The 24662-nt window shown below is 37.7% G+C and overlaps 2 protein-coding genes across 3 annotated transcripts; both read left to right on the top strand.

Annotated features, from left to right (window-relative positions):
* The first annotated feature begins 680 nt into the window (after positions 1-680).
* On the top strand, positions 681-6085 carry LOC141539380 (protein S100-A15A-like). The gene is made up of 3 exons (XM_074262097.1): positions 681-820; positions 1825-2021; positions 5321-6085. The coding sequence occupies exons 2-3, from the start codon at positions 1872-1874 to the stop codon at positions 5495-5497; spliced, it is 327 nt and encodes a 108-aa protein (XP_074118198.1). The 5' UTR covers positions 681-820; positions 1825-1871; the 3' UTR covers positions 5498-6085.
* A 14570-nt stretch (positions 6086-20655) lies between these two features.
* S100A8 (S100 calcium binding protein A8) lies at positions 20656-22844 on the top strand. Of its 2 annotated transcripts, none has more exons than XM_074262101.1 (3): positions 20656-20791; positions 21785-21947; positions 22622-22844. In XM_074262101.1, the coding sequence occupies exons 2-3, from the start codon at positions 21807-21809 to the stop codon at positions 22757-22759; spliced, it is 279 nt and encodes a 92-aa protein (XP_074118202.1). In that variant the 5' UTR covers positions 20656-20791; positions 21785-21806; the 3' UTR covers positions 22760-22844. The 2 variants fall into 2 exon arrangements, with proteins under 2 accessions (XP_074118202.1, XP_074118203.1); XM_074262102.1 differs by having other exon boundaries at positions 20719-20791; positions 21789-21947.
* Positions 22845-24662: the final 1818 nt, after the last annotated feature.

The following is a 24662-nucleotide window of genomic DNA, read 5'->3' as shown; positions in this document are numbered from 1 at the left end:
TATCAACTTCTTTATAAATTATATGCATGTGCTCCTGACTGTATTGACATTTATGTCCATCATAAAACTTTCATAAAAGTAGAAATTTGAAAAGGATGAGACCACTGCCTCATAACTCTAAAATCATATGACTTTTGAGGCTGGACCAATAATTTTAATCTCTGTTTTTCCTTTTTCCTCTCTTCTCCTTTCCTTCCTGCCTTTCCTGTAAAATTTAGACATGTCTAGCCACATCCCAATCCCTATTCTTCAGTCCAATCATTTGGCGTCTTTAGCTGTCTCCTTATCCTCCCTGCCAGGTTAGATTCCAGACAAGATTTTCTATAATGGGTAGTTTTGGAGGATGTGGGAAAGGGGGGAAGAGAAATGGGAGGGAGGTCCAGGGAAGGTGTGTTTGTTTATATATCCATATAAATATCGATAAATTTTCCTTTAACCATGAGAAAGATTCTTGAGTTGACAGCATTTGAAGGTATCTGTTCCTTGGGTGAGAGTGAGTAAGGATGAAATGTCCTTTTAAGAATCTTCCAGGATGTTGGTGAGTTTGGAATAAGGTGGTTCCCTGAAACTGGATGAGCTCAGTCCAGAAATCTGGTGTTTTTGTGATGTCATCTGAAGGAAGCAATTAGAATTACTATTCAAAGAAAGGTAATTATAAGATTCATAGTTCTCAACTGGCTAACACTGCTGAAAGTCACAAAGGCTGCTGGGCTCAGGGATGGTACTACTGCTCACCGAGCTGCCACCTGTTTGGGATCAATTGGGGACTGCAGCTAGTCCACAGGCTCAGGATTCCTCTCCAGCTACACCAGAGAGTCAGGTCGGTGTCTCCTCTGAGAGGAATCATGGAGAAGGGTGTGGGATGGGGACAAGGATATATTCCTGGTGGTGGGGGCTCTTCAGTGATTAGAATGTACTGGGTGATTCTGCTCGCTCCCCCCCCCCAAAAAAAAAAAAAAGCCAAACTTGGACAATTTCTTACTTTGGTGGGGCCATGTGTAGCTGGCTTATAGAAGGGATAGACCACCTACAAAATACATTTATGGATGACTAAGGGGCCTAAACATCTGAGCCCTGGATGGGAGTGGGACATAGGGACCCTTCAAGGAGAGTCAGTCAGGTATCAGTGCCAGAGCTGCCCTTGTTCACAGTCTTATGTTCATTGTTGAGGGCTGATCAGGAGTTAGCTGAGTTGTGTCAGGTGCTGTACTAAGCAGTTTCTAAATCTTATTCCCATTTTATATTTTATCTCTATTTTACATTGAGGAGACTGAGGCAGGCAGATATTGATTTGCCCAAAGTCATATAGCTGGTAAGTATTGGAGGATGGGAGGGAAATCAGGTCTTTGTGACTCTAGACTCAGGGCTGTATCCATGTCACCACCTAGCAGATGCTTGGAAAGTCCCAGGACTGATGGGGAAATGTCCTCAAGGCATTTCAGTTAGAAAAAATACATAGTCTTTGTCCTCAGGGAGCATCCAAGATGGAGGACTGTCTGAGATGCAGAGATAGTCTGAGAAACAGAAGGAGGTCCCTTGAGTCCACTGAATGGATCAAGATGCGATTGATCTGGATTGGTTTCCTGAAGAGTTTTTATTTCTCTACCAAAGTGTGGAAGGACAGAAATGGTGTGAAGTCAGTGACAAGAAGGGAGGGTGTCTAACCGAGGGGAGTCTGGAATGAGGAGAAGGAAGGACCAATTCTGGTGTGCTTATCAAAGCTTCCTCTCTTTCCATTGTCTCTTCTGTTCCCCAGTTTCCCTCTGGGGCCATGTTACCCATTCTGCTGTTCCTTCCATCTCTTTCAACTCCTTTCTTCTCTAGGTTTAGGACTTTCCTCTGACACGGACCTGAAATCGGCTTTCCTGAACATGCCTGACACTCCAGTGGAAAACTCTATCTTCCACATCATTCATTGCTACCATCTCTACGCTGCCAGAGAGGGGGACGTGGATACCCTAAGTCTGGACGAGCTCAATGCCTTGCTAACTGAAAACATGCCCCGGTTTATGGAGGGTCTGGTATGGCTGGGGAGATGCCAGGGGTTCATGGGGTCAGACCCCTGGGATTGGAGGATGGGATCTCCAGGCTAGTTCTGATTATAGGAAGGTTTACCTTGGAGTGGTAAGGGAAAAGTTGGGTGAATAGGAAATTGAATGAAAACTGATTTTGTGACATCTTAATCTAGTGGGCATAAGCTGTGAATAAGTGCCCAGTCCCACTTGGGGACTCCTAAACATGACCCTAAATCTCTACCAGCTCTAGCCCTGAAATCCCTGCCCTTAATCTCAAATCTAAACCTTTTTCTTGTACATGCTCCAGGCCCAACTTGGCTGGTAGGCCTGAAATTCCTGCCCTTTTCTGACTAATTAGAATCCAGATTCCATTCATTGAGGTCCATCCCTTCTTTCTGGGATCTCCCAACTTTTTAGCCATCTCTCTAGGTAGACCCTAAAAGCTGCCAAGATTTCTTCTTTCCTGGAAAGAGGAGAGTGAAATAGGATAGAGATGTCTTTTTATCTAAATTCTCAGAGTTCCCAGAAAAGAGACATTTCTGTCTGAAGGTCTGGAAAAGAAGAAAGTTAATTTAAGGATATTCTTACTGTTCCTGAACCTGGAGGCAGGCCTGGCTTCCTTCCTCCCCTTTCTCTTCTTGACAGATGCTCCTTAACTCTAGGAACACAAACTAACCCAATCTCACCCCATAAAAGTTTTCAGGATCTCATTGCTATGAGCTCAAGACCAGATTTCAGTCTCCATTTCCTTCAGTCTTTTTCTACTTGTCATCAAGCCAAATCCTGTTCAGCTCCTTAATTAAGCTAATGAGCAGGTTCTTCAGGAACTGCCTGGAGTGTGCTGGCTGTCCTAGGATATTTATTTAGTTTCCTAACCTCCAATCTACTGCTCAGAGGGTTTTTTAGAAGTTAACTAATCTTTCCAAAGATATTCCTTCAAGGGAGCAGTTTCAACTACTGTATATCATTTTAAGCTCATTCCCTTAGTTTTAGGCTAAGAAAATTGGAGGGGGGAGGAGGGCAGACTGGTAGTTTTAGCTCTGAGAGTCCTAGATGGAGAATGATAATAATCAGCATTTATATAATGCTTAAAAACATTTTCTCATTTAATCTCACAACAATCCTGAGAGGTGGGTGCTATTATTGTCCAGATTTTACAAATGAGAACACTGAGGCAGGCAGAATGATGATTTGCCCAGGGTAACAAAGCTACTAAGTTGTCCAAAGTAGGATTTGAATTTAGATCCAGTGATCTATTTTACTCTAGGCAGGGAAGTCCTTAAGCTTATAGCCCTGCTACCTTCAAATTAGGTCTTATCATTTAAGAATCAAATTGCTCATGCTGTTTTAGAGTGTCTGTCTGTATATATATATATATATATATATATATATATATATATATATATATATATATATATATATACATACACACCCATACACACACATATATATCAGTTATATCCCATGAATAGCGGAATGGCTGAACAAGTTGTGGTGTATAGTTGCGATGCAATGTGCTTAAAGAAATCATGAGCTCAAAGACCTTAAAAAGGAATGGAAAGACTTACAGTAATGAAATGGTGAAGAGCAAAGTGAGCAGAAGCAAGTGAACATTGTATATAATATTGTCTGTATTGCATTAGAAATGACTTTAAACAACTAAGTCATTTAAACTATTGTAAATACAATAATTACAAATAAAGGATAGATGAAGATAAATGTTATCTGCATCCACAGAAAGAACTGATTAACAGAAGTATGTATAGAACAATTTTACAAATATGTACCTATTTGTATCCAATAGTAGCCATCTCTAGGATGGGAGAGGAGGAAAGAAAAAAAAGGAAAGAAGAAATTTACACAACAAATTTGTTGCATATTTAGAAGGAATGGCAAGTTTTACATGGTAGAATTACAGTTTCGTATGCTATTGTTATGGAAATGAATATTTCATTCAATAAATTAAAAATAATAAATGCTAATTAGAAAAAAAGAAAACCACCAAAATATGTAAGACAGATGGATAGAATTATGTCTCTCTCTATGAAATATGACACACAGATAACAGAATGATAATAAGAGATCAGAGGAGATGAATTTTTAGGGTGGGGTAAGGAGCAGGAATAATTACATGATTGGACCGGAGAGTCAGATAGAGAGCAGTAGAAGTCCCACATTAAGAGTGAGTTTTAGGTGGGGTAAGAGAAAGCCATCAAGTTCATATCTAATCAGATTGAGATAGACTTTCTGGAGGAGTTAGAAGTGTAGGAGTGAAGGCAGATCCTTGCCAAGTATGGCGAGGAGAAGCAGGGCATGTTTCTTTATTGCCAGGACCATAAAGCTCTAGGGATTTGCCTGTCACCACACCCCCTCTTTCTTCTTAATACTTTCTTGCCCTGACTCTTTGTGGATAAACTCTTTGACATACCTCCCTGTCACCCTCTTCCTCTTTTCTGCCTTAGGTCTGAGGATACTAAAGTCAGAGGTATCTTTTAAAATCCCTTGTTCAGTCGTGTCCAGCTCTTCATGACCCCATCTTGGAGGTTTGCCATTTTCTTCTCCAGTTCACTTTACAGATAAGGAAACTGAGGCAAACAGGGCTAAGTGACTCTCCTAGGGTCACATGGCTAATAAATATTGGAGTCCAGATTTAAATTCAAGTCTTTTTGACTCTTGGCTCTACCCCACCTAACTGCCCTTTACCTACCTACCTACCTACCCAACCCTGCTCTAAACTATTCTGATGCTATGTTTTAGAATCCTAGGTCAAAAAGCCAGAGGGAGCCTATTTAACTCAATGACTTCATTGTGTGGGAAGTTAAATTAAATGACTTGTCTAAAGTAATACTGGTACTAAATGTCTAACCTAGATCATCCCACCTCCAAGTTTAGTGCCCTCATCTGCTGAGCCATACCTCTACCCAATCAATCTTGTCTCCCTTTTCTTCTTAGGACCTAGAGGAGGTGTAATCACTGACGTGGTAAAAAAAACTTTGGAAGTAAAAGACCTGGGCCTGACTTTTGGTTCCACCACTTACTAGTTGTGTAACCCAGAGCTTAGCAGCTTTCTGCTTGGCACATAGTAGGTGCTTAATAATTGTTTATTGATCGGGCCCAGGGAAAGCTGCTTTACCTCTCTCTGAGTCTCAATTTCCACCTCTGTAAAATAGAAATAATGTTTTTTGAACTACCCATCTTTATGGATTATTGTGATGATCTGAGCAAGGGAGAGCAAAGACGAGACAGTAATGTTAATGTCTGTCACTCTGATGATCCTGGCTGATCAATCATATCTGTTGCTCCAGGGCCGGAGTCAGCCGGAATATTTGAAGCAGCTGTTTCAAGTAGCTGACAAGGACAAAGACAACCAGATCTGCTTTGATGAATTTATCTACATCGTGGGAAAGGTAATGAAGGATTATCACCTGCAGTACCACCGGCAGCTATGTGCCCACTACTGTCAGGCAAATGGCCTCTACTGATGGATGCCCCAATTCCTCCTGACTCCTTTTGCACCATGGTGACTGTGGGTCTCAGCGATTATAGCACCTGTAGCTGCCAGGCCATGTGGGATGTTGGGAACATGCTCCTTGAGCCTGAGTTTGAATGACATTTTAGAGCTCTTTGACCATGGCAAGCTATTTTACATCTCGGAAAAGAGATTTCCATCTCTGTAAAATGAAGCTAATAATAATCACAATGCCAGCCTTGCAGAATTGTTAGGAGAAAATTACTTCTGTAATTGTGAAGAGTTGAGAATGAGAATATTTTTCAGTTAAGGACCAGGGCTGGACATGGGGAGATATTTCAGTTTGCAAAAGAAAACAAGCTGAGAATGGGAGCAGGAATTGATTTTTTAAATAGGGAGATGGTGAAGGGATATGGACATGTCTCTCCCACTTGCTATGGGCCAGTGACAACTTCTTAAAGCTTCAGTCTCCTCATCTGTAAAACGTTGACAGCAATACTTGCACTATCTACCTCAAAGGGTTGTTCTGGGGAGAGCACTTTGTGCTCTCTTTATTTTTATTTACACTGATATGGGGGTATAAATAAACTTAATAACTACCTTTGGGGTTCAATAGCAATCTTGCCCTGAATACTTGTGGACAGAATTGAGTCCAGAGGAAGCTCCAGAAGTAGGAAAACAGAGTTTTTTGGTGTCAGAAAACTCTTTCTACTGGGGGAGGCTTGCCCTTAGGAAGCTTGTCTGATGGGAAAGATTCCTTGTCTTAGATGTTCTGAACCAGCCTCATAGTTAATTGACTCAAATGAGTCCCCTGTTACCCACAGATCTTTTCCAGACAAACTGCTTTCTCAACATTCTTCCTACATCCTATACATATTGATCCCATAGAGAGAAGAAGGTAAATAATTCTCCCAGCCAGAGCTCAGATATCAGTACTGGGGAGGAAGGGAACTGGGAGCAGGTATTGAAGCAAGCCAGGGAGAGCCCAATCTCAGAGAGTTCGGCTTATTTCAGATAGTGTTTTAGAGCTGAATGAGGAAGAAAGGCAGCTATTCTGTGAGTGAGAAGATGGAAGATCTTAGGAGAAGAACAGCTTTGGAAGGACCTTAGACTTCATCTAATCTAACTCTTAATGATGAAGAAACTGAAGCTTTTCTATATTTCCAATTTTCTATAATTTAATCCCTGCTTGAAGACCACCAACTAAGTTCTTCCTGATGCAGCCCATCCCACGTTTAGGTTACTAATTGTTAGAAAGTTTTTCTTGAAGCCAAATCTAAAATGTTTTCTTTGTAATGTAACACTTGTAAATGCTCATTTAGATGGGACAATAATTGGTGCTAGAGTTAAAATCCAGCCTCAGATACTTACTATATGACTTCAGATAAGTAATTTCATTTCTACTTTTCTCAAATTCCTCTACCAATGTGTATAACCCATTTTTCTTTCTTTTTGAAGTTAAGGGACTTGCCCAGGCTATTAAGTGTTTGAGGCTGGATTTGAATTCAGATTTTCCTGATTCCAAACCCAGTGTTCTATCCACTGTTCCCACTTAGCTGCCCTTATGCCATCGATTCCTTTATCTGAATCATTGACATCCTAGGTCATGCTCTACTAGATAGATTCCATCATGTTGACTTTGAACCATTAATAATTAAGTTTTCCATTCAACCAGTTCTGATTCCATTTAGCTGTAACTAGGTTTCTGAAAAGAGAATGGTGGAAAAGATCAGCTAAAAAGAGTGGAAGAAAAGGGCAAATCCCCAAAAGATGGCAGAAAAGAGAACGATTGGCTCAATCTCCTCAGTTTTAAAGCATAGGAAGTCAATCAAAAGAAACTACCCCACACCATGTAGACTCCATGTTAGGCAAACTGAGCATTCTCAAAAAAGTCCCTCAAGAATGGCTCCATGTTAGAACTGGTTATAGCCAAAAGCTGGGCTTATGCAATCACCTTATCATTTAGTGCATATAGCTCCATCTTTCTCAAGAATATTGTCAATTACTTTATAAAATGACTTGCTAACACCTAAGCAAACTATATCTACAGCACCTTCTTTATGTGCTATTTTACCTGTCAAAAAATTATGGTTAGTCTTATTCTTGATGAAGTCATACATACTGGCTTTTGGTATTCACTTGCTTCCTTTTCTAGATGTTCCCTAATAAGCTCTTTGATGATTTAACATTTTCCCCAGAAATAGAGAATGTAAGCTCATTGGCTGTTAGTTTGCAGATTTCCCCTTTTTTGAAAATGGGGACAGAGTTTCCCCTTTTCTTGCCTATGGTACCTCCCCTGTTCTTTATAGTTTTTTTTCAGTTATATCCAACTCTTTGTGACCCCATTTGGTGTCTTCTTCATAAAGATTCCAGAGTGGTTTGCCATTTCTTTCTCTAACTCATTTAAATAGATGAGGAAACTGAGGGAAATAGGATTAAGTGATTTGTCAGGTCTAGCTAATAAGTTACAGCTAGTAAGTGTCTGAGATCAGATTTGAAAGGAGTAAGATGTCTTCTTGACGTCAGGTCAGCTCTCTAGCCAGTGATCTACCTAGTTGCCCTAAAAGGGAACCAACATTTTTTAAGTACCTCTATCTACTGCACCACCTATCTGTCCCTTCCCCCAGAATATTGTCTTCCATAGTCTTGTCTTAGCTGTTTCTCATTAAGGTCATGAAAGTAAGCAAATATTTATTATTAACATTGTTTATTACAACCACCAGTTTAAAAGATAAAGCAACTATTTTATTTATTTATTAAAAATTTTTTTTCAAAGCAAATATTTAAAATAAAAATTTTAAAAAGACAGACTTTCAAAAAAATACATTTTCCCTTTGTCCAGATGAAAGGTTTTAGGTTCCTCAGAAAAGAAATAAAGTATTATTGTCTTGGAATTGGCCTTTGGGAACTTTCAAAGCACAATCTGTCTCAACATCTAGTGCAAGGTCAGCTAGCAGAGCCTCCTCCCTGTTGGCGTCCTTACGCCCCATCAGTCCAAGTGCACACTCTTCTGGCTTCTAATGGCTTCTCTTGACCTCTCCTCCAGCTTTGTATGTCTTCTTGGCAACTGTATTTCTTATTGATTAACATATAGAGCTGGGCAAGCTTGCTTCTTTTAGGTACATATGTGGTATGTGGATAGTCTCTGGCCCTGCCAGGGTCAAGTTTCCTTTCCATTTTAGAGCCAATGAAGTAGTATAATAGACAAAGTGCGGGACCTGGAATTAGAAAGTCTAAATCTGGCTTCAGATACTGTGTGATCCTGGCAAATTACTTAATTGCAGCTTGCCTCAGTTTATTCATCTGTAAAGTGATGATAATCAGAATACTTATCTAATACAGTTGTTGTAAGGATCAAATAAAATAATATTTGTAAAGTGCTTAGCACTTTACTATGTGCCCAGCATATAGTAGGTACTTAATAAATGCTTATTCTTTTATTGCCCTTCCAATTCAATTAGGAAAACTTTTATTTAAAAAAAAAATTCTTAAAGAGACAGAATGGAGTAGATATATTTTTGCACTTAGTTTTAACATATTAAAATTTCATTAACCCTGCAATTTTCCCCTTTCCATAACTTCAAATTTTAATTTGTTATTTAACATAATGATACTTCATTAATTGTTATATTTCCTTTAGTTTCTATAAATATCAATTGAGCTGGAAAGTAAGAGTGGAAGAATAAATAAATCAATTGATCAGGAAGTATCCTGAACAATTCTCCCCCTTACACCAGTTACCTCAAATAATAGCCCTATTGCTTCTTTAAGAGCAATTAGGTGCCGCAGTGGAGAGGGTTGGGCCTGGAGTCAGAAAGACTCTTCCTACGTTCAAATGTGGTCTCAGACACTTACTAGTTAAGTAACCCTAAGCAAGTCATTTCACTCTGTTTACCTCAGTTTCCATATTTGTAAAATGAGCTGGGGAAGGAAAGGGCAAATCACAATTTGCCAAGAAAACCCTCCATAAAGGGAAGATGAAGTTCCTGACATAATTGAAAATGACTGAACAAGTTCTGATCTATATGTTGTGAAACCTATGACTCCCTCTTACAAAAAGAGTTGAAATTTCCAAAGTCTCCACATGTGTAAATGTAAGTATAAGGCATGTGCCATATACTCCCCTCCCCTCACTTTAGCAAAATAACTTTTTTTTTAAAATATAAAGAAGTATATAAATTTCATAGTTACACTCACTGGTTACACCCTTTAGACAGGTTTCCTTTTTTAAAAAATTTTTTAAAAATTAATTTTATAATTATAATTTTTTTGACAGTACATAAGCATGGGTAATTTTTATTTTTTTTTACAACATTATCCCTTGTACTCACTTCTGTTTCGAATTTTCCCCTCCTTCCCTCTACCTCCTCCCCTAGATGATAGGCAATCCCATACATGTTAAATGTTAGACATAAGTTTCATAAAGATAAGTTTAGGTAATCTCAAGGCATTGATTTGTGAGTTTACACTGTATGTGTATCCCAGATAAATCTTGGACCTCTTCCCTTATACAAAGTTACACTTTCCAAAAATTGTAAAAAAAAAAAAAACCTTGCTTTTATCCCCTGATTAGCCAACCTTAGCCAGAGCAGATCAGCCAGCTTGGTCACTAAGGTTGACTTGCTAGCAGGATGGGGAATCCACATGACTCTGCCCAAGGGAAGCCATCATCCTGTAGCCTTAATGTCTTGTAGCCTACAATTAGTCCCCTGTGAGCATGGACAGCCCCAGGAAGACAGATCCCATCAGTCATGGCCAATACCATCCATGACTTTAGGCAATTTCACCTGCTTTTACAGTAACATTGTGCATTGCAAGTCACTCTTGATGGTACCTGAGCTATTCATGGCACTTTACATCACATTTTGACCTCTAGTCTTGGTATCTCTCTTCAACTCCACCATCACCACATACCTATTGTACCTTAGAACTGGATGTTGATAGATATTGAACTAAACATGCCAAATCTAAACTTATCTTTTACTCTGAGTGCATCCCTTCCCAAATTTCCCTATCACTGTCCTTGTAACTACTCAGTTTCCACTTTTGACTTTTCATAGTCATTTACCCCTCATATTCAGTTGGTTCCTAATTGTTTCCACCTCCATGATATCTCACATACTCATTTCCTTCTTTCCAAGCACATAGCCCTTGCTCTTCCGACTTTTACACATTTCACCTGGACTATTTCTATAGTTCTCCCTATCTCAAATCTTTAGTCATTCAAAACCATTCTCTAGAAATCTGCTAAATTTTTGCTAACCTACAAATAAGTACATATAAAGTACAAATAAGACCATATCCTTCCCTTATTCAATTAGCTTCATTTGCTTCCTATGACTTTGAAAATCAAATATTAAATTCCTGTATTTGGCTTCCAAGGCCCTTTACAATTTGGCCCCAGTCCACCTTTCCAACCTTACTTGCACAAGATTTATTTTCATGCACATGGTGGTCAAGCCCAACTGTGCTCCTTACTGTTCTTCCCATATGGCATTCTATCTCTTGTCATCATGACTTTGCACTGGCTGTCCCTGATGGCTGTAATACTCTCCCTCCTCATTTCTCTTAGCATCTCTATTTTCCTTCAACTCATATGTCAAGTTCTACATCAAGCCTTTCTTCAGCTTCTAGTGCCTGCCTTTCTCCCTTTTATCTTTTATTTATTCTGTATATTCATATATATTTTAAAATCCAGCCTCAGACACTTACTAGCTGTGTGACCCTGGGCAAGTCTTTTAACCCTGTTTGCCTCAGTGTCCTTATCTGTAAGTGAGTGGTGGTAGCAAACTACTCCCTGTATCTTTGCCAAGATCATCCCCATGAGGTCATTTGTAGACAATTGAAATGATTGGACAACAAATGTATGTACATATTATTATAATATTACAATAATTACAATTGCATATTATCAACAGATTGTGAACTCCATGAGGGCAGAAAATTCTTTGCATGTTCAGTGCCTAGTACTAGCAGGGCCTTAATAAATGCTAGTTCACTTAATCTAACTTGCCTCTGTATCCTCTGGGTTTCCTGCAACACAGAGGGAATAAAACTGGAGGCAATAAAACAAGGAAGGTAACTTAAAAAGAAAAAAAAAAGAACTCAGGAAAGTTCCACAGAAGTCTGTGCCTCCCTGTCCCTACCCCCAGAAAGATTTAAGCATTTGAATAAATGCTTAGAGTTTCTAGGCTAGCTGGCTATTGTTATTTTATGAATCTGCAGTCCATAAGCAAATCAGGCAAATTATCTGGATTCATGTTACAATAAGGCAAACGGCCTAGATCTGTTTAAAAGAAAAACATATGGATGAACTCCCATTGTATATGTAAGGTGAAACATTGTGTTCTATGAGTGCAAAATACATTCAACTCACATTATCTTCCTTTTTAGTAATGGGTATAGAAATATGTCAGTACTTGAGCATTCATTTATGCAGACCTCAAAGGAGGTGGTCTGAGTTGTAAAATAAATATAACAGAAAGTTGACTTTGTAGTTAGTCTAAAATAAAAGAAGAAATGCTATTTTTTTCCCTTTAATAAACAGGTTTATAGATGAAGAATCTCTTCAGTAAGACCCTACACACTAATAAGAGACTTCATATATTTTAGAGAAATTTTCAAAGCATAGTACCCCTTCTGGGCTGTTCTTTCAATTTGAGCTTATGTTTGTAAATTGGGTCCCTAGAAAGTAGCTATTGCCTCATGTTCTAAAGGTGTCTGTGTGTCTCCCAATACCAATATGTTTCTTATTAACAATCAACTTTGAAAGACTTAAGAATTTCAATCAATACAATGACCTACTGAGAACCTGAAGGACTGATGATGAAGCATATTATCCATCTTCTGACAGAGGTGATGGACTGAGGATGGTGGGATAAGGATAAGATATTTTTTGGGCACAACTAATATGGGAATCTATTTTAATTGACTGCATATTTGCTATAATGATTTTGCTTTATTTTTTCTCTTTAATGAAGGGAGAAAATGGAAAGTAGAGAAGATAAAATTTTGTAAATTGAAAAGAGAATTTTAAAAAATATTTTTCTTGACAATGTTTTTGTAATTATGTAAATTTTTTCTTTCTTTTCATTTCATTCTATAGCCATTCATACAAATCTTTTCTGAAGCCATCCTTTCATTATTTCTTGCATTACATAGCATTCCATAATATTCATATACCATAATTTGTTTGGCCATATAGAGATTTATAACTCTCTTAGTTCTTTCCCCCCTAAAAATATCTTCATACTATGAGTCCTTTTTCTGTTCTGATCTTTCGGGACTATAGTCCCAGTAATGGTATAGCTGAGTCATAGGATTTGTGGACTCACAAAGTAACTTCTTAGGCATATTTCCAATTTGCTTTCTAGGCTGTTCAGACCAATTTACAGCTCTACAATATCAATGTGCCTTTCCTCCCAAAGCTCCTCCAATATTGGTCATTTCCCTTTTTTGTAACCTCATGGTTACTTTAATTTGCATTTTTCTAATGATCAGTTATTTGGAGTATTTTTTTCTCATGTAGTTATTGATAGCTTAGATTCCTTTCTTCCTTAAAAAATCCAATTATTTATTTATTTAATATTTTCCCCCATCTACATTCAAAACAAAGTTTTTACAATTGTTTTTAAAATTTTTGAGTTCTAAGTTCTCTCTGTTATCCCCACTCACAATTAAGAAACCACATGTGAGATTATGCAAAAGATTTCCATAAAAGTCAAGTTGTAAAAGAAAATATAGATCTCCTATGCTAATGAAAATGAAAACCCTCAAGAAAAATTAAGTTAAAAAAAAGAGAGAGAAAAAGAGAGAATGTTTCAACTTGCATTTAGACACAATTCCTTCTCTGGATATGGATAGGATTTTTCATCATAAGTCCTTCAGAGTAGTTATGGATGGTTGTATTACTGAGAACAACAAAATCATTTAGAGCTGGTCATCCCAGAACATTGCTACTACTTTGTATACAGTACATTTCACTTTGTTCATGGAGGACTTTCCAGGTTTTTTTTTTGTTTTCCCCTGAGCTCATCATTTTCCACAGAAGGATATTAGATTTCTTTCTTTGAAAACAACATGTTCAGATCCTTTGATCTTTTATCAGTTAAAGAATGAATCACTTCTTTATATATTTTGGAAACAAAACCTTTTTCAGAGAAATGTGCTGCAATAATTTCTCCCCAGTTAACTGTCTTCTGATTTCAACTATATTGGTTTTGTTTCTATCAAAAAAAATTGAGTTTTATGAAATTAAAATGATCTGTATTTATGTTCTAAAATCCTCTCTATGAATTGTTTGGTCATGAAATCACTTTAATTAATTATTTTTCCCCCAATTAATAAGTATTTATTTCCAAGAAACAGGTACTGATCTCTATTGGTAGAGAGAGTTATTTAGCAAGAACTCCTTAGACTAATGAAATCAAAGGTCTGGTTTGAAAGAAAAGAAAACAAATTATATTTATTTATCCTATTCTAGGATTATAACATATGAGATGATTCTAGGTTCTCAAAAGTTACGACTGTTAATCTTATTAAACAGGAAAAGCTTCCAGTGGTCCTAGGCAAAGACTAAATCTGCTTTCTGAGCACTGAACTAATTATATGCAGAACTGCTCTTCACCAGCAGATGACACCAGAAGGTCACTCTTCCTTTGAGATGACTTGGTTTGATGATGGGCTGAGCACTGGAAAGGTTCCTTAGACACCTAAGGATATATTGAGGAAAGAGTCCTTGTTATTGGTACTCCAGTACCATTTTCTCTTACCATTTTTCTCAGAAAATCTGGAGGCCTTGACTAGAAGACGATTTTGCAATCCAAGGTTGGGGCTGGGCTGGTGGGCATCTCTATATGTTTTGGACAGGTGAGTGAGTGCAAGGCTGGAAGCTTTGGAGATCCCCTTCATAGAATTTAGAGAGCAACTAGTTGATTTTCCCTCATTTTACATATGAGGAACCCGAGACCAAAAGAAGGAACTGATCCAAGACCCACAGATACTTAAAGAACAGAACTGAGATTTGAACCCAAGCTCTTTGATTATAAATAGAATTTTGAGTTTACACTATCTCTTTGTTCTAACATTCTCAGTTCCCCAACTGTAACTTATGTTATGTTATGTGCATTTTCTCAATGGTCTCAGAATAGGGCAAAAGTATTAAATTTAAATTCCCATGCTTTCCACAGTATTTTCAGACCTATCAAGACCCAAGGACCTGATTAAATTCTTTTCTCTTTAATTTCTCTTACCCAAGTGTGATTTCAATAAAAATGAGAAAGTGTATAACGAACTGATATTATTTTCCCATTAAAGACACTAAGTATAATAAGAAATTTAAGGAAGAAGATAATTATAATTAAGTCATTTTTTCAGTCCTGTCTCTGTGACCCTATTTGGAGTTTTCTTGGCCAAGATACTTGGAATGGTTTGTCATTTCCTTCTCCAACTCATCTTATAGAGGAAGGACTGAGGCAAACAGAGTTAAATGACTTGTCCAGGGTCATACAGCTAGTAAGTGTCTGAGACCAGATTTGAACTCAGGAAAAAGTGTCTTTTGGACTCCAGGTCTGACACTCTTCAGTGCAGCAGCAACAGTCAGGAAATGGACTTAGATCCTCTGACTCCAAAACCGGTCTCTTTCTGTTGTATCACTAAGATCATCAAGAACTAGACTCATTTAGACCTTTGCTTGCTTCAAGTCAAACCCTAAGACTTTAAGATGTTAATGGATTTGAATCTTGGTCTTTGGGTGGTATTTAGCAGAGTAACTCAGACTAATAAAATATGTCTCAATGCAGGGAGATTCAAGGAGACCTTGGATCACCCTTTTTGTACAACCCTGGGGGTTAGTGAGTCTTTCTGCATATCTTCAGGGCTCCAAGGTGTGTATCAAAAGTAGGACAAATGATAGGGTCATCCTTCTTCCTTTTTCTGGGTCAGAATTTCTTGGCAAACACTGGCCAGTTTTGGTTTCTTTAAGCCTGAGGCCAGTTTGGGAAGACCAGGGCTAAATAAAGATTGGATATAAGCCCTGAAGCTGAATTGGCTGTGGCAACACAAATGGCATCCTGTTCCTTCCGGATTACTGCATCTCTGATTGCACACCCAAAGCATTCTCCAACTTGTTTACCCAACACAAGAAACTTAGTTCCTGACAAGTCATCTCAGATCATCATCCCTGTTAGGACATTTTTGTTGTACCAAAAACTTGTATCATAGAGATCTAAAGCTAGATAAGACTTCAGAGGCCATTTAGTTCAAACCCTTCATTTTACATTTTACAGATGAAGAAACTGAGATCTTGAGAAATTAAACAACATTTCCAAGGATACACAATAACAACTAGACTGTCTATCCCAAGAAATGTTTCTCCCAATTGGAATTTTATAGAATTCTAATTCTTACCTTTTATCTTCCCTTGAATCTCTCTCAATGTACTTTAGACTATCTCCTTTTGGTTTTGAATGAAGAAGGCATTTTTATTATCAGAACTTAGGGCCAGTGAATAGTCTAAGGAAAACGAATAAATGATCTTCAGGATACGGTGTGAGGGAGAGGGAGATTTGTCCTAATATTATATTAATATAGCATAATAAATGTAACACATACACATATATAATATATCATAATATAATAATAATTTGTAACAATGTGTGAGTCCTTGTCTTCCTTGTAATTCTCATCATCAACACCACCCCCCTCTTGTTCTTTCTTATCTTTTTCTCCATAATTTTTTCCTTTTTTTCCTTTTACTGAGTACCTTCCATAAGCACAGTTTTGTACCCAAATGAATAGATTTCAAAAAGAATCACTAAAAAGTTACATCTCATGTTCCCATTGAGCTCATGAGTAGATTCCCTGCGTAGTTATCTCTTTGCACAATGCATTGTGCTTTTAAGGACTTGAAAAAAGTGTTTTGGTCTATATTAAAGACTCAGACAAAATGGAAAGGCAAGAAGACTAAACACTGAATGAAGGAATAACTCTTCCATGTCCTCTCTTCCCCACAATCCATAGTATAATGGGTATGTTTCCCAGATGTCAGATGTTAGGCAGAATAATGGGAAGCTCAGGACATGGCACTTCCCTTTGGAAGACAAAGAAAATATAGATTCTCTATGCAATTACTAAAACGTATGACTTAATGTGATTTGGGTCAGATGAAAAAAAAATCACTCTCCAATCCATCACAATAAACATCATTGTATTTCTCTGTGTGTGCCACCTTTGATTAATCATTTGATCTCATCTTTAAAATGAAAGACTCAATTGAGATAATCATTTTTAGTTCTGAAATGCTATGATTCTATAGATCATATCATTGATCATTTTCAGTATTTTGTGAAAGCCATTTTACTTCCCTGGGTCTCAGTCTTTTCATCTATTAAATGGGGTAATGATACCTTGCTTATCTTTCATAGGTATTGGGTGAATCCTTACAGTTTTTTATTCTTTATTTTTGCTGAGGCAAATGGGGTTAAGTGACTTGCTCAGGGTCACACAGCCAGGAAGTGTTGTGTCTGACATCACATTTAAACTCAGGTCCTCTTGACTTAAGGGCTGGTACTCTATCTACTACACCAACTAGCAGCCCCCCCGCCCCCCTTTAAGTTTTTAGATGTGAAAATGCCTTGAAAAGTATAAAAATTACATGAGAAATATAGTTAATAAAGTGCCCGACTTGGAGCCAGGAAGACCTGAACTCAAATCCCAAATGACTACTACTACCTAAGTGAGCTTGGGAACAAGTCACCTGACTTTCTGAGTTTCAATTTTCTAATCTGTAAAAGAGAATAGAATTTACATGAACTATTTCATAGGGTCACTGAGAATTTAATAAGGTATGTTTATAAAGCACTTTGTTAACTTTATAACAGTACATAAAGGTCAGATATTATACTTTTTCTCATATTAGGCCCATATAACTCTTGAGGATGAAAGCCTCTTTAAGCTCTTTGATCCAGAGAGCTCATTTTACTGATTAGAAATTCATTTTACCTATTAGAAACCAGTCTCACAGAAGGGAACTGACTGCCAATAGAGGTGAAGTGGCCTGGTATGGACATATAGTTAGTGAAAGGTAGAATGAATATCAGAAGCTGAATCTCCTGGGTTCTAGGTCAATGTTTTTCTTATAAAATCATATTTAATATTTATCATCTCAACACATTTACCATCTCTCTACTAATATATGCAATATTTCATACTCATAGTGACCCACCTCTATAGAAGAAGGAGGGAGGCACATTGATCCAACTGTTTTTTAGGACCTGATTTGCTCATTATAATTATAGTCTTTAGTTTCAAAATGCTTTTTTCTCCATTTATGTTGATGCAATACTTATGTTCTGTTTATTTTATTCTGTATCACTTCATATTTGTTTTCCAAGGCTATCTTGCTAGCCTAAGGGCAGTTATGAATATTTTAGTGTGTCTCTGTCTTTGATCTTCTTTAATAGGTATGACCTTTGTCTTATACTTTGCCTAGATGTGGAATCTTTGACTGAAAGAGTACAGCATTCATTAGTTCATCATTCCTATCAGTTGGTGATACCTAGCTAGTTAAAGGGCACCACATTCATCCAGTCATGAAAGCCTCTGGGATTCTCTTTGACTTTCTTCTCCCTCAACTCAATCAGCTGCCAAGTCCTAGAAATTCTCTCTCTCCAATATCTCTGAATTCAAATTTCTCCTCAATTCTTACCACTCTCTTGATTGCAACAGCTACCCATCAGGCTTTTTTCCTCCTCTTTTTCCCTCCTCCAAATCATCATTCCTACCACTTTCAGAGTATTCATTTTTATAATCTTGTCATTCCTCCTCTCAAGAGCTTTCAGTGGATCCCTACTGCTTGTCCAGAGCCAAAGGACAGGTCATTAAACAAAAACAAAGAGCTAGTTATAAATCAAATTGCTGAGAAAATTGAATGTCACTGACACACTCCAAAGAGGCATGTGATAGGAACAATGTTTTCTGTGGTCATTTAACCAAAATATTGGGGAAGCTTTATCTAAAAAAAAAAAAAAAAAGACACCTCTTCCCCTGGAGAAGAGATGAGAGGGGCCTGAGTGCAGTAAAATCATTGTACATCCTTGCTGTGTTAGGACAAAATCAACCTCCTTGTGTTATACTTTCAAGTGCCTTGTTTTGTGCTAAATTAAGAGCTTGCTGGTAATAGAGCTGGGATTCTGACAAGGCATGCTAATCTTAAAACAGAAACCTTAGAGAGAGATGTCTAGGAAGTAAAGATGGAAAGTCTTCCATGGCAGAAGGATGTGGGTGGCCACTGGTGAATTGTAAAGAAATCTGCTGTTTCTTCTAGAACTCATTTACAATTTGAATATGGATGAAATTCCCTCTTGTTAGAGGGATTCTGAATAAATCAAGCCAGATTGTCTTTGCTGTTAACTAGTTGGGGTCAGGAAATTTCACACTGGATATTTTATTACTCTCATACTTTATACATTTGATTTTGATGGAGATTCATTCACTGAACAGGATAACCATACCTGCCAGGATAACCTGGCTCTTATTATTTTTACTAAGCTTGCATTTTGTGTGTGTGTGTGTGTGTGTGTGTGTGTGTGTGTGTGTGTGTGTATATATATATCACATGAAACATAAATATATATTTATGTTATATATGCATATTATGTACATATATTGTATTATATGTATATAATACAAATATATTTTATTCAAATGCAGCCTCTAGATGGCACAGTGGATAAAATGAAGGTCTTCAAAATCTGGCCTCGAACTCTTATTAGCTGTGTGACTTAGGGCAAATCATTTAACTTCTGCCTGCCTCATTTTCCTAAAGTATAAAATGGAGTAATAATAGTATCCATCTCACAGAATTGCTATTAGAATCAAATGAAGTAATATTTATAAAGCATTTAGTACTGTGCCTAGTGCATAGTTAGTAAGAGATAAGTGCTTGTTTTCTTCTCTTTCCATTTTTATACTTGTTCTATCTGTGTCTTTTCCTAATTGTAGTAATGAAAATCATTGAGATAAAGCTCTTCATGGCTTGCAAAGTGCTTTGAGTTCATTGTCTCATTTGAATTTGTGAGGTAGCTATAAAAGGCATTATTACATCCATTTTACAGAGCTGAAGGGAAGTTATTTGATTTTTTCAGCATCACTCAGCTAGAAAGTGTTGATACATTAAGCAGAAGATAGATAATAAGTTCTATTTTGCAAAATAAAATGATATCTTTGCAGGAAGGGTGAATCTCAGTGATAACATATGTTTTCCTTCTACAAAGAGAATTTACTCTGCCCCAAAAGCTAACTTTGAATTCCTATGCTGAGGACTTCTAATCTGATACCACCCTACCCTTTTAGTTTTAGAACATTAAAAAAAAAAAAAAAAAAAAAAAAAAAAAAAAAATATATATATATATATATATATATATATATATATACACACACACACACATACATGAACACATTCAGCCCAAAGGGCTATAGAGCAAAAGTCAGACAGTTTGCTATGAAGTTAATGTTAATTATTTCCTTTTCAATCCTTTATGTCTCAGAGAGGAAATAATAATTCTTTGCCCCCAATAATTATTTGAAAAGGTTGAAATCAAAGTTCTTTATTTTTATTTTTTTAAAATTCAAATAAATCTGAACTAGGCCAAAAACTCAAGGAAGGTAGAAAGATTATTGCCTTCACCCTCCTGGTTTACCCTCTTTAATTCTTGTCTTTAACTTGGCAAGAATACCTTATTTATTCCTGCCTTTATTATGAACATTTATCAGTAACAAAACTCCCTAGGCTTTATTGCACCAAAGTTGATGGCACTTCTCCATGTCTAGATAGATGTTTACTGGATTTAAAATTGTTAACCCTGGTGGGGTTTTGTAAGTGTTCTTGTATGAATGGAAAGGGGCTAGTTTTATCTGGTAATTTAGCATATCACCACCTCTCTCTTGGTATGGTTATTTTTTAATTGAGTACACAAGAGCTGAATGAGTTAGCTTGAACTTGAACTTAGTTCCAGCCAGCAACACTGAACCAGCCTGAGTCCTATTCCCAGATTTTCCTGGCTAGGTAGTGCTGAGGATCACAGAGTTCCCTTTTTCTTCCTTTCTCCCCCCCAAACTTATACCCACAGAAAAAAACCTTACTCTAACCAGAAGTTGACACATTCACCAAGTTGGGAAACAGGGTGAGGTTGTAACAACTTTCAGGCAGTCTCATGGGTGGCACCGGAAAGTCTTGGGGACTATAAAGAGGGAGAGATCTTTCTTCTCCCCAAATCATCTGTCCCCTTCTTCATTTGAAGAGAGCTAGGTAAGTGTGACTGTACCTCTTCCTTCCAGGTGGGTGTGGTACTGTAGCATAGGAAGAACATGGGCTTGGGGAGGAGAGGCAGTTGAAGAAAGGATCTCAGATGATAATTTTAGACCTTATGTCTGGTCTTGGAAGAAGTCCCCATAGATGAAAAACAGAGACCTAGAGAAGTGACTTGATTCTACAGACAGGAGAGCTGAGATTTAAAATCCATACCCTTTAATTACTTTCTTGGAAGATTAACTCTGGGAACCAAAAGACCAATAGGGAAGCCTTTATAACCCATGAGGAAATACTGGGTGCTGCCCTATCCTGAAATTTTCTTATGGGGTAGCCCTAGAGGTAGCCCCTTGGGGAGTTAAAAATATTAGGTTTCTTTCTAGTTTAACTGGTCTAGTTTACCTGAGCTTGGTCTGAGGTTTTCTACACATCACTAAGGGAGGTGAATAATTAAGATTTTATATGAATAATTCAATAGGGTTGAAGTGCTCTCTTAAAGAGCAAAGAGTCCAGTGCATGAATTTAGGGCTTTTTCTTGGTCTCTTTTTTTCAATAGATAGAAACAGCTGCTGAGACCTGGGAAACTTTTCCTAATAGCTCTGCCTCCTGTGGGAAGGTTGTCCCATCTCAGTAATCATATATTTGGAAAGTACCTTAGACATTTTTTAATTAAACTTCATCAACTTATGTATAAGAAACCGAGGATTTTCAGATCCAAGTTCCTTGCCCAAGGTCATTCAGCTATTAGAGTTGGAGCTTGAACTTAGACCTTCTTAGTTCAGGGTTCATCCCCTCCCATCTCTTCCCATCCCATGTTAATCAGGCTTTTGACTTAAATCACCTAACGAACAAAAGCTAAACACTCTTGTTGAGGTTTCAGCAATATAGATTATAGCCTTAGATCCTTTTATCTTTCTTCTTGAGGACATAGACCTCAGAGTCCCCCGAATTCCTAAAAGGATTCAGCTTGTCAACTAACTATTCTTCTTTCAGATAGATCTAAATCTCTGCAAAGATGGTGACAAAATTGGAAGGTGCTGTCAATTGTCTGGTGGAAGTCTTCCACAAATACTCATTGACATCTGGCCATTACCACACACTGAGCAAGGAGAAGTTTCAGAAACTAATAGAGACGGAAATTCCAGAGGTTTTGACGGTGAGAAGGGTATAAGTAAGGGAGGGGGAGGTGCAGAGCATCCTGGCTTGTGCTGAAGGAGGGAGGAAAATGAGTCAGAAGGGGCACAGTGCCTTACACTAGGTTCCTGTTGCCTAAAACAAGAGGAAATATTGGAAGCCCCCAAGTTAACTAGGGGAGTATAGAGAGTTCATGTCACAAAGGGAAAGTTAGGGGACTGAACTAATCAGTCTGATCATCTATAAGGGTGTGATCTGTGTTACACAGAATAGCAGCTGGGGTTTGCATGCTTATAATAACTAGTAGCATCCAGGTTTTGGAGAGATATTGGAAGGGTGATTGGGAAAGCAAAGTGGGATTATAGATTCATGGATGTAAAACTAGAAGGTGCATTAGAAGTCCAACTCCTTCACTCTTATAGAGAAATTTCTCAGTTAATAAATGGCAGAATTCAAATTCCTCTTCAATGACTCCAGTCTAGCCACCTTTCCACTGTAGCACATTTCCCCCAGGAATAAAGGAAAGGGAAGAGAGATATAGTCTCCAAACAAGATATAATTCACTTGATCCTTGCTATGTGCTGGAGATGTGACCCAGAGTCACAGCACTGGCTCTGGAGCTTAATATAAATCCCCTGACTCTCTTTCTTCTCCTCCCCCACCCCAAATCAACCTTTGATTCTTGATTTTGGACAGAATCCAAAGGATCCCAAAACCGTGGAGAAAGTTTTGAAAGAGGTGGACAGCAACAAAGATAATATGTTAAACTTTGAGGAATTCCTTTTCTTGGCAACCAGACTGTTGGTGGATGCCCATGATGCTTCTCATGAGTAACTGCAAATCTGTTCCAGTTCAGACTGGGAGGTCTACCTAGTGTTGGATATCTAGAGGGCAATAAAGTGACTGATACCTCAATTCACTCCTGGCCTCTTTCTTTAGTCATTGGGTTCTGACTGATAATTCCTGAAGGAATCCTAGTTGGGGAGGGGAGAACAACATGGGGTGAGATGGTGAGGGATCAGAAATTAGAGAAAATAAAAGAGTGACAATTATAAAGCTTCCCCACCTCCCAAGTCCCTTATTTCCATTTTTCCTTCCTGTTATTATGTTCTCATCACTTTCATGTATCAGATGGATTCTCAGGGTCCCTTTCAGCTGTCCAGGGCACTGAAACCACAATTCTCTGTCAGGCGGCTTTACTAAATGCTCCTCAATGGATGACTACTGATGTTTCCCTTGGTGATGAGAGGAAAGGCTATGTCTTTGAGCCACTCTTTAAGCTGAGTTTGGGGATCCTAACTAAATCATTTTTATATAACTTTCAATAATTCAAATTAACTAAACAACTGCTGTTGTTTATCTATAAACACATCCATTTGTAAATGGATAATACAAAATTTAGATAAGACATAAGTCTTCATGGAGTTTGTGGTACTGTTATGTGAATGTGACAAAAACACACGGGTCTATAATTATAATGAAAACCATACAAAATAAGTGCATCAGAGAGATGGGGGAAAGTGTTTTGTGAACTCTCTGTGAAGAGGGAAAGTCATATTGAAGGGTGAACATGAAGAAAGGCTTCTTGGATGACGTAATATTTGGAGGAGCTTTAGAGGAAGGCTAGCAGAGAGTGAGGGAGAAGGGCAGTTTAGACATGTATGGGGAAAGTTATATATGGTTATATATGAGGAAATTGGAGCAATCTAGATTGAAATATGGAGCATGTGGGAAAGAGTACTAGGTAGTAAAGCTGAGAAATTAGGTTAATGTTATCAAGATAGGCCTTGAATGCCAGACAAAAGAGTTTGAACTTGATTCAGGAGGCAGCAGGAAATGAATGACACGACCAAAATTATCTAATGCATGTGGCTTAAAGTCATTTCACTTCTTAGGTCTTAGTTTCCTCATCTACAAAATGAGAAGTTCGGAATCACTGAACGCTAAAATTCCTTATATCTTTAAATACTATAATCTCATGCAAAAGTTCTTCCTATGTTCAAGGAGATAAGGCAGTATGGGATAATGGTTAGTTAGGTACTGGACTTAGAACTGGAGTCAAATCATCTCAGGCACCTACTAACTTTGCAACCCTGAATAAGTCATCTAACTTTTCTGAGCCTTAGTATCTCTATCTATAAAATGAGAAGAATTAAATTTATAGCTTTTAAAGTTCTTTTCAGCTTGAAATCTATGATTTTATGGTGGTCCTATGAAGTTCATGTACAATGCGAAGGATGCTTTAAGAAGTGGGATGACCTATTAGCTGGTATATTGCAGTCCTCCATCTGGGTTTTAATGAGTACCTATCCTAAAGTGGTAGTACTGGGAGTAGAGAAAAGGGGGACAGACATTTGGACAATTATATTGACTGGGTTTGTTTAGAGATCCAGAATGTCAGTTTCTTCTCTTTCTCTATGCCATAGCACAATGGAGGTCTCTCAGGCTATTGATTTAATTCAATTCAAATCCATGATAATTTAATTCGATTCAATAAACATTTATTAGGGGCATAACATGGGCCCAGCTAGGTATGTGTAACATGCTCTTCTGGCAGTTACTATTACCAGTCTGTCCTAGGCCCAACAAAGTACCTTTGACCACTGACCTTTGCAGTGTCAAATCTATCTGGCTCGCTTCCTCTGAGGCCTTCAAAGGTCTCTGGCCACGATTTCTTGAATAGTAGTTTAATAATCGAAGCATGCTCAAGAACAGCCACGTGTAATCTTAAAATCCT

The sequence above is a fragment of the Sminthopsis crassicaudata genome, chromosome 4 (genome assembly GCF_048593235.1).
Source record: "Sminthopsis crassicaudata isolate SCR6 chromosome 4, ASM4859323v1, whole genome shotgun sequence".
Taxonomy (NCBI): domain Eukaryota; kingdom Metazoa; phylum Chordata; class Mammalia; order Dasyuromorphia; family Dasyuridae; genus Sminthopsis; species Sminthopsis crassicaudata.
Note: the sequence above shows the minus strand (reverse complement) of the source record. Positions and strands in the feature narration are given on the sequence as shown.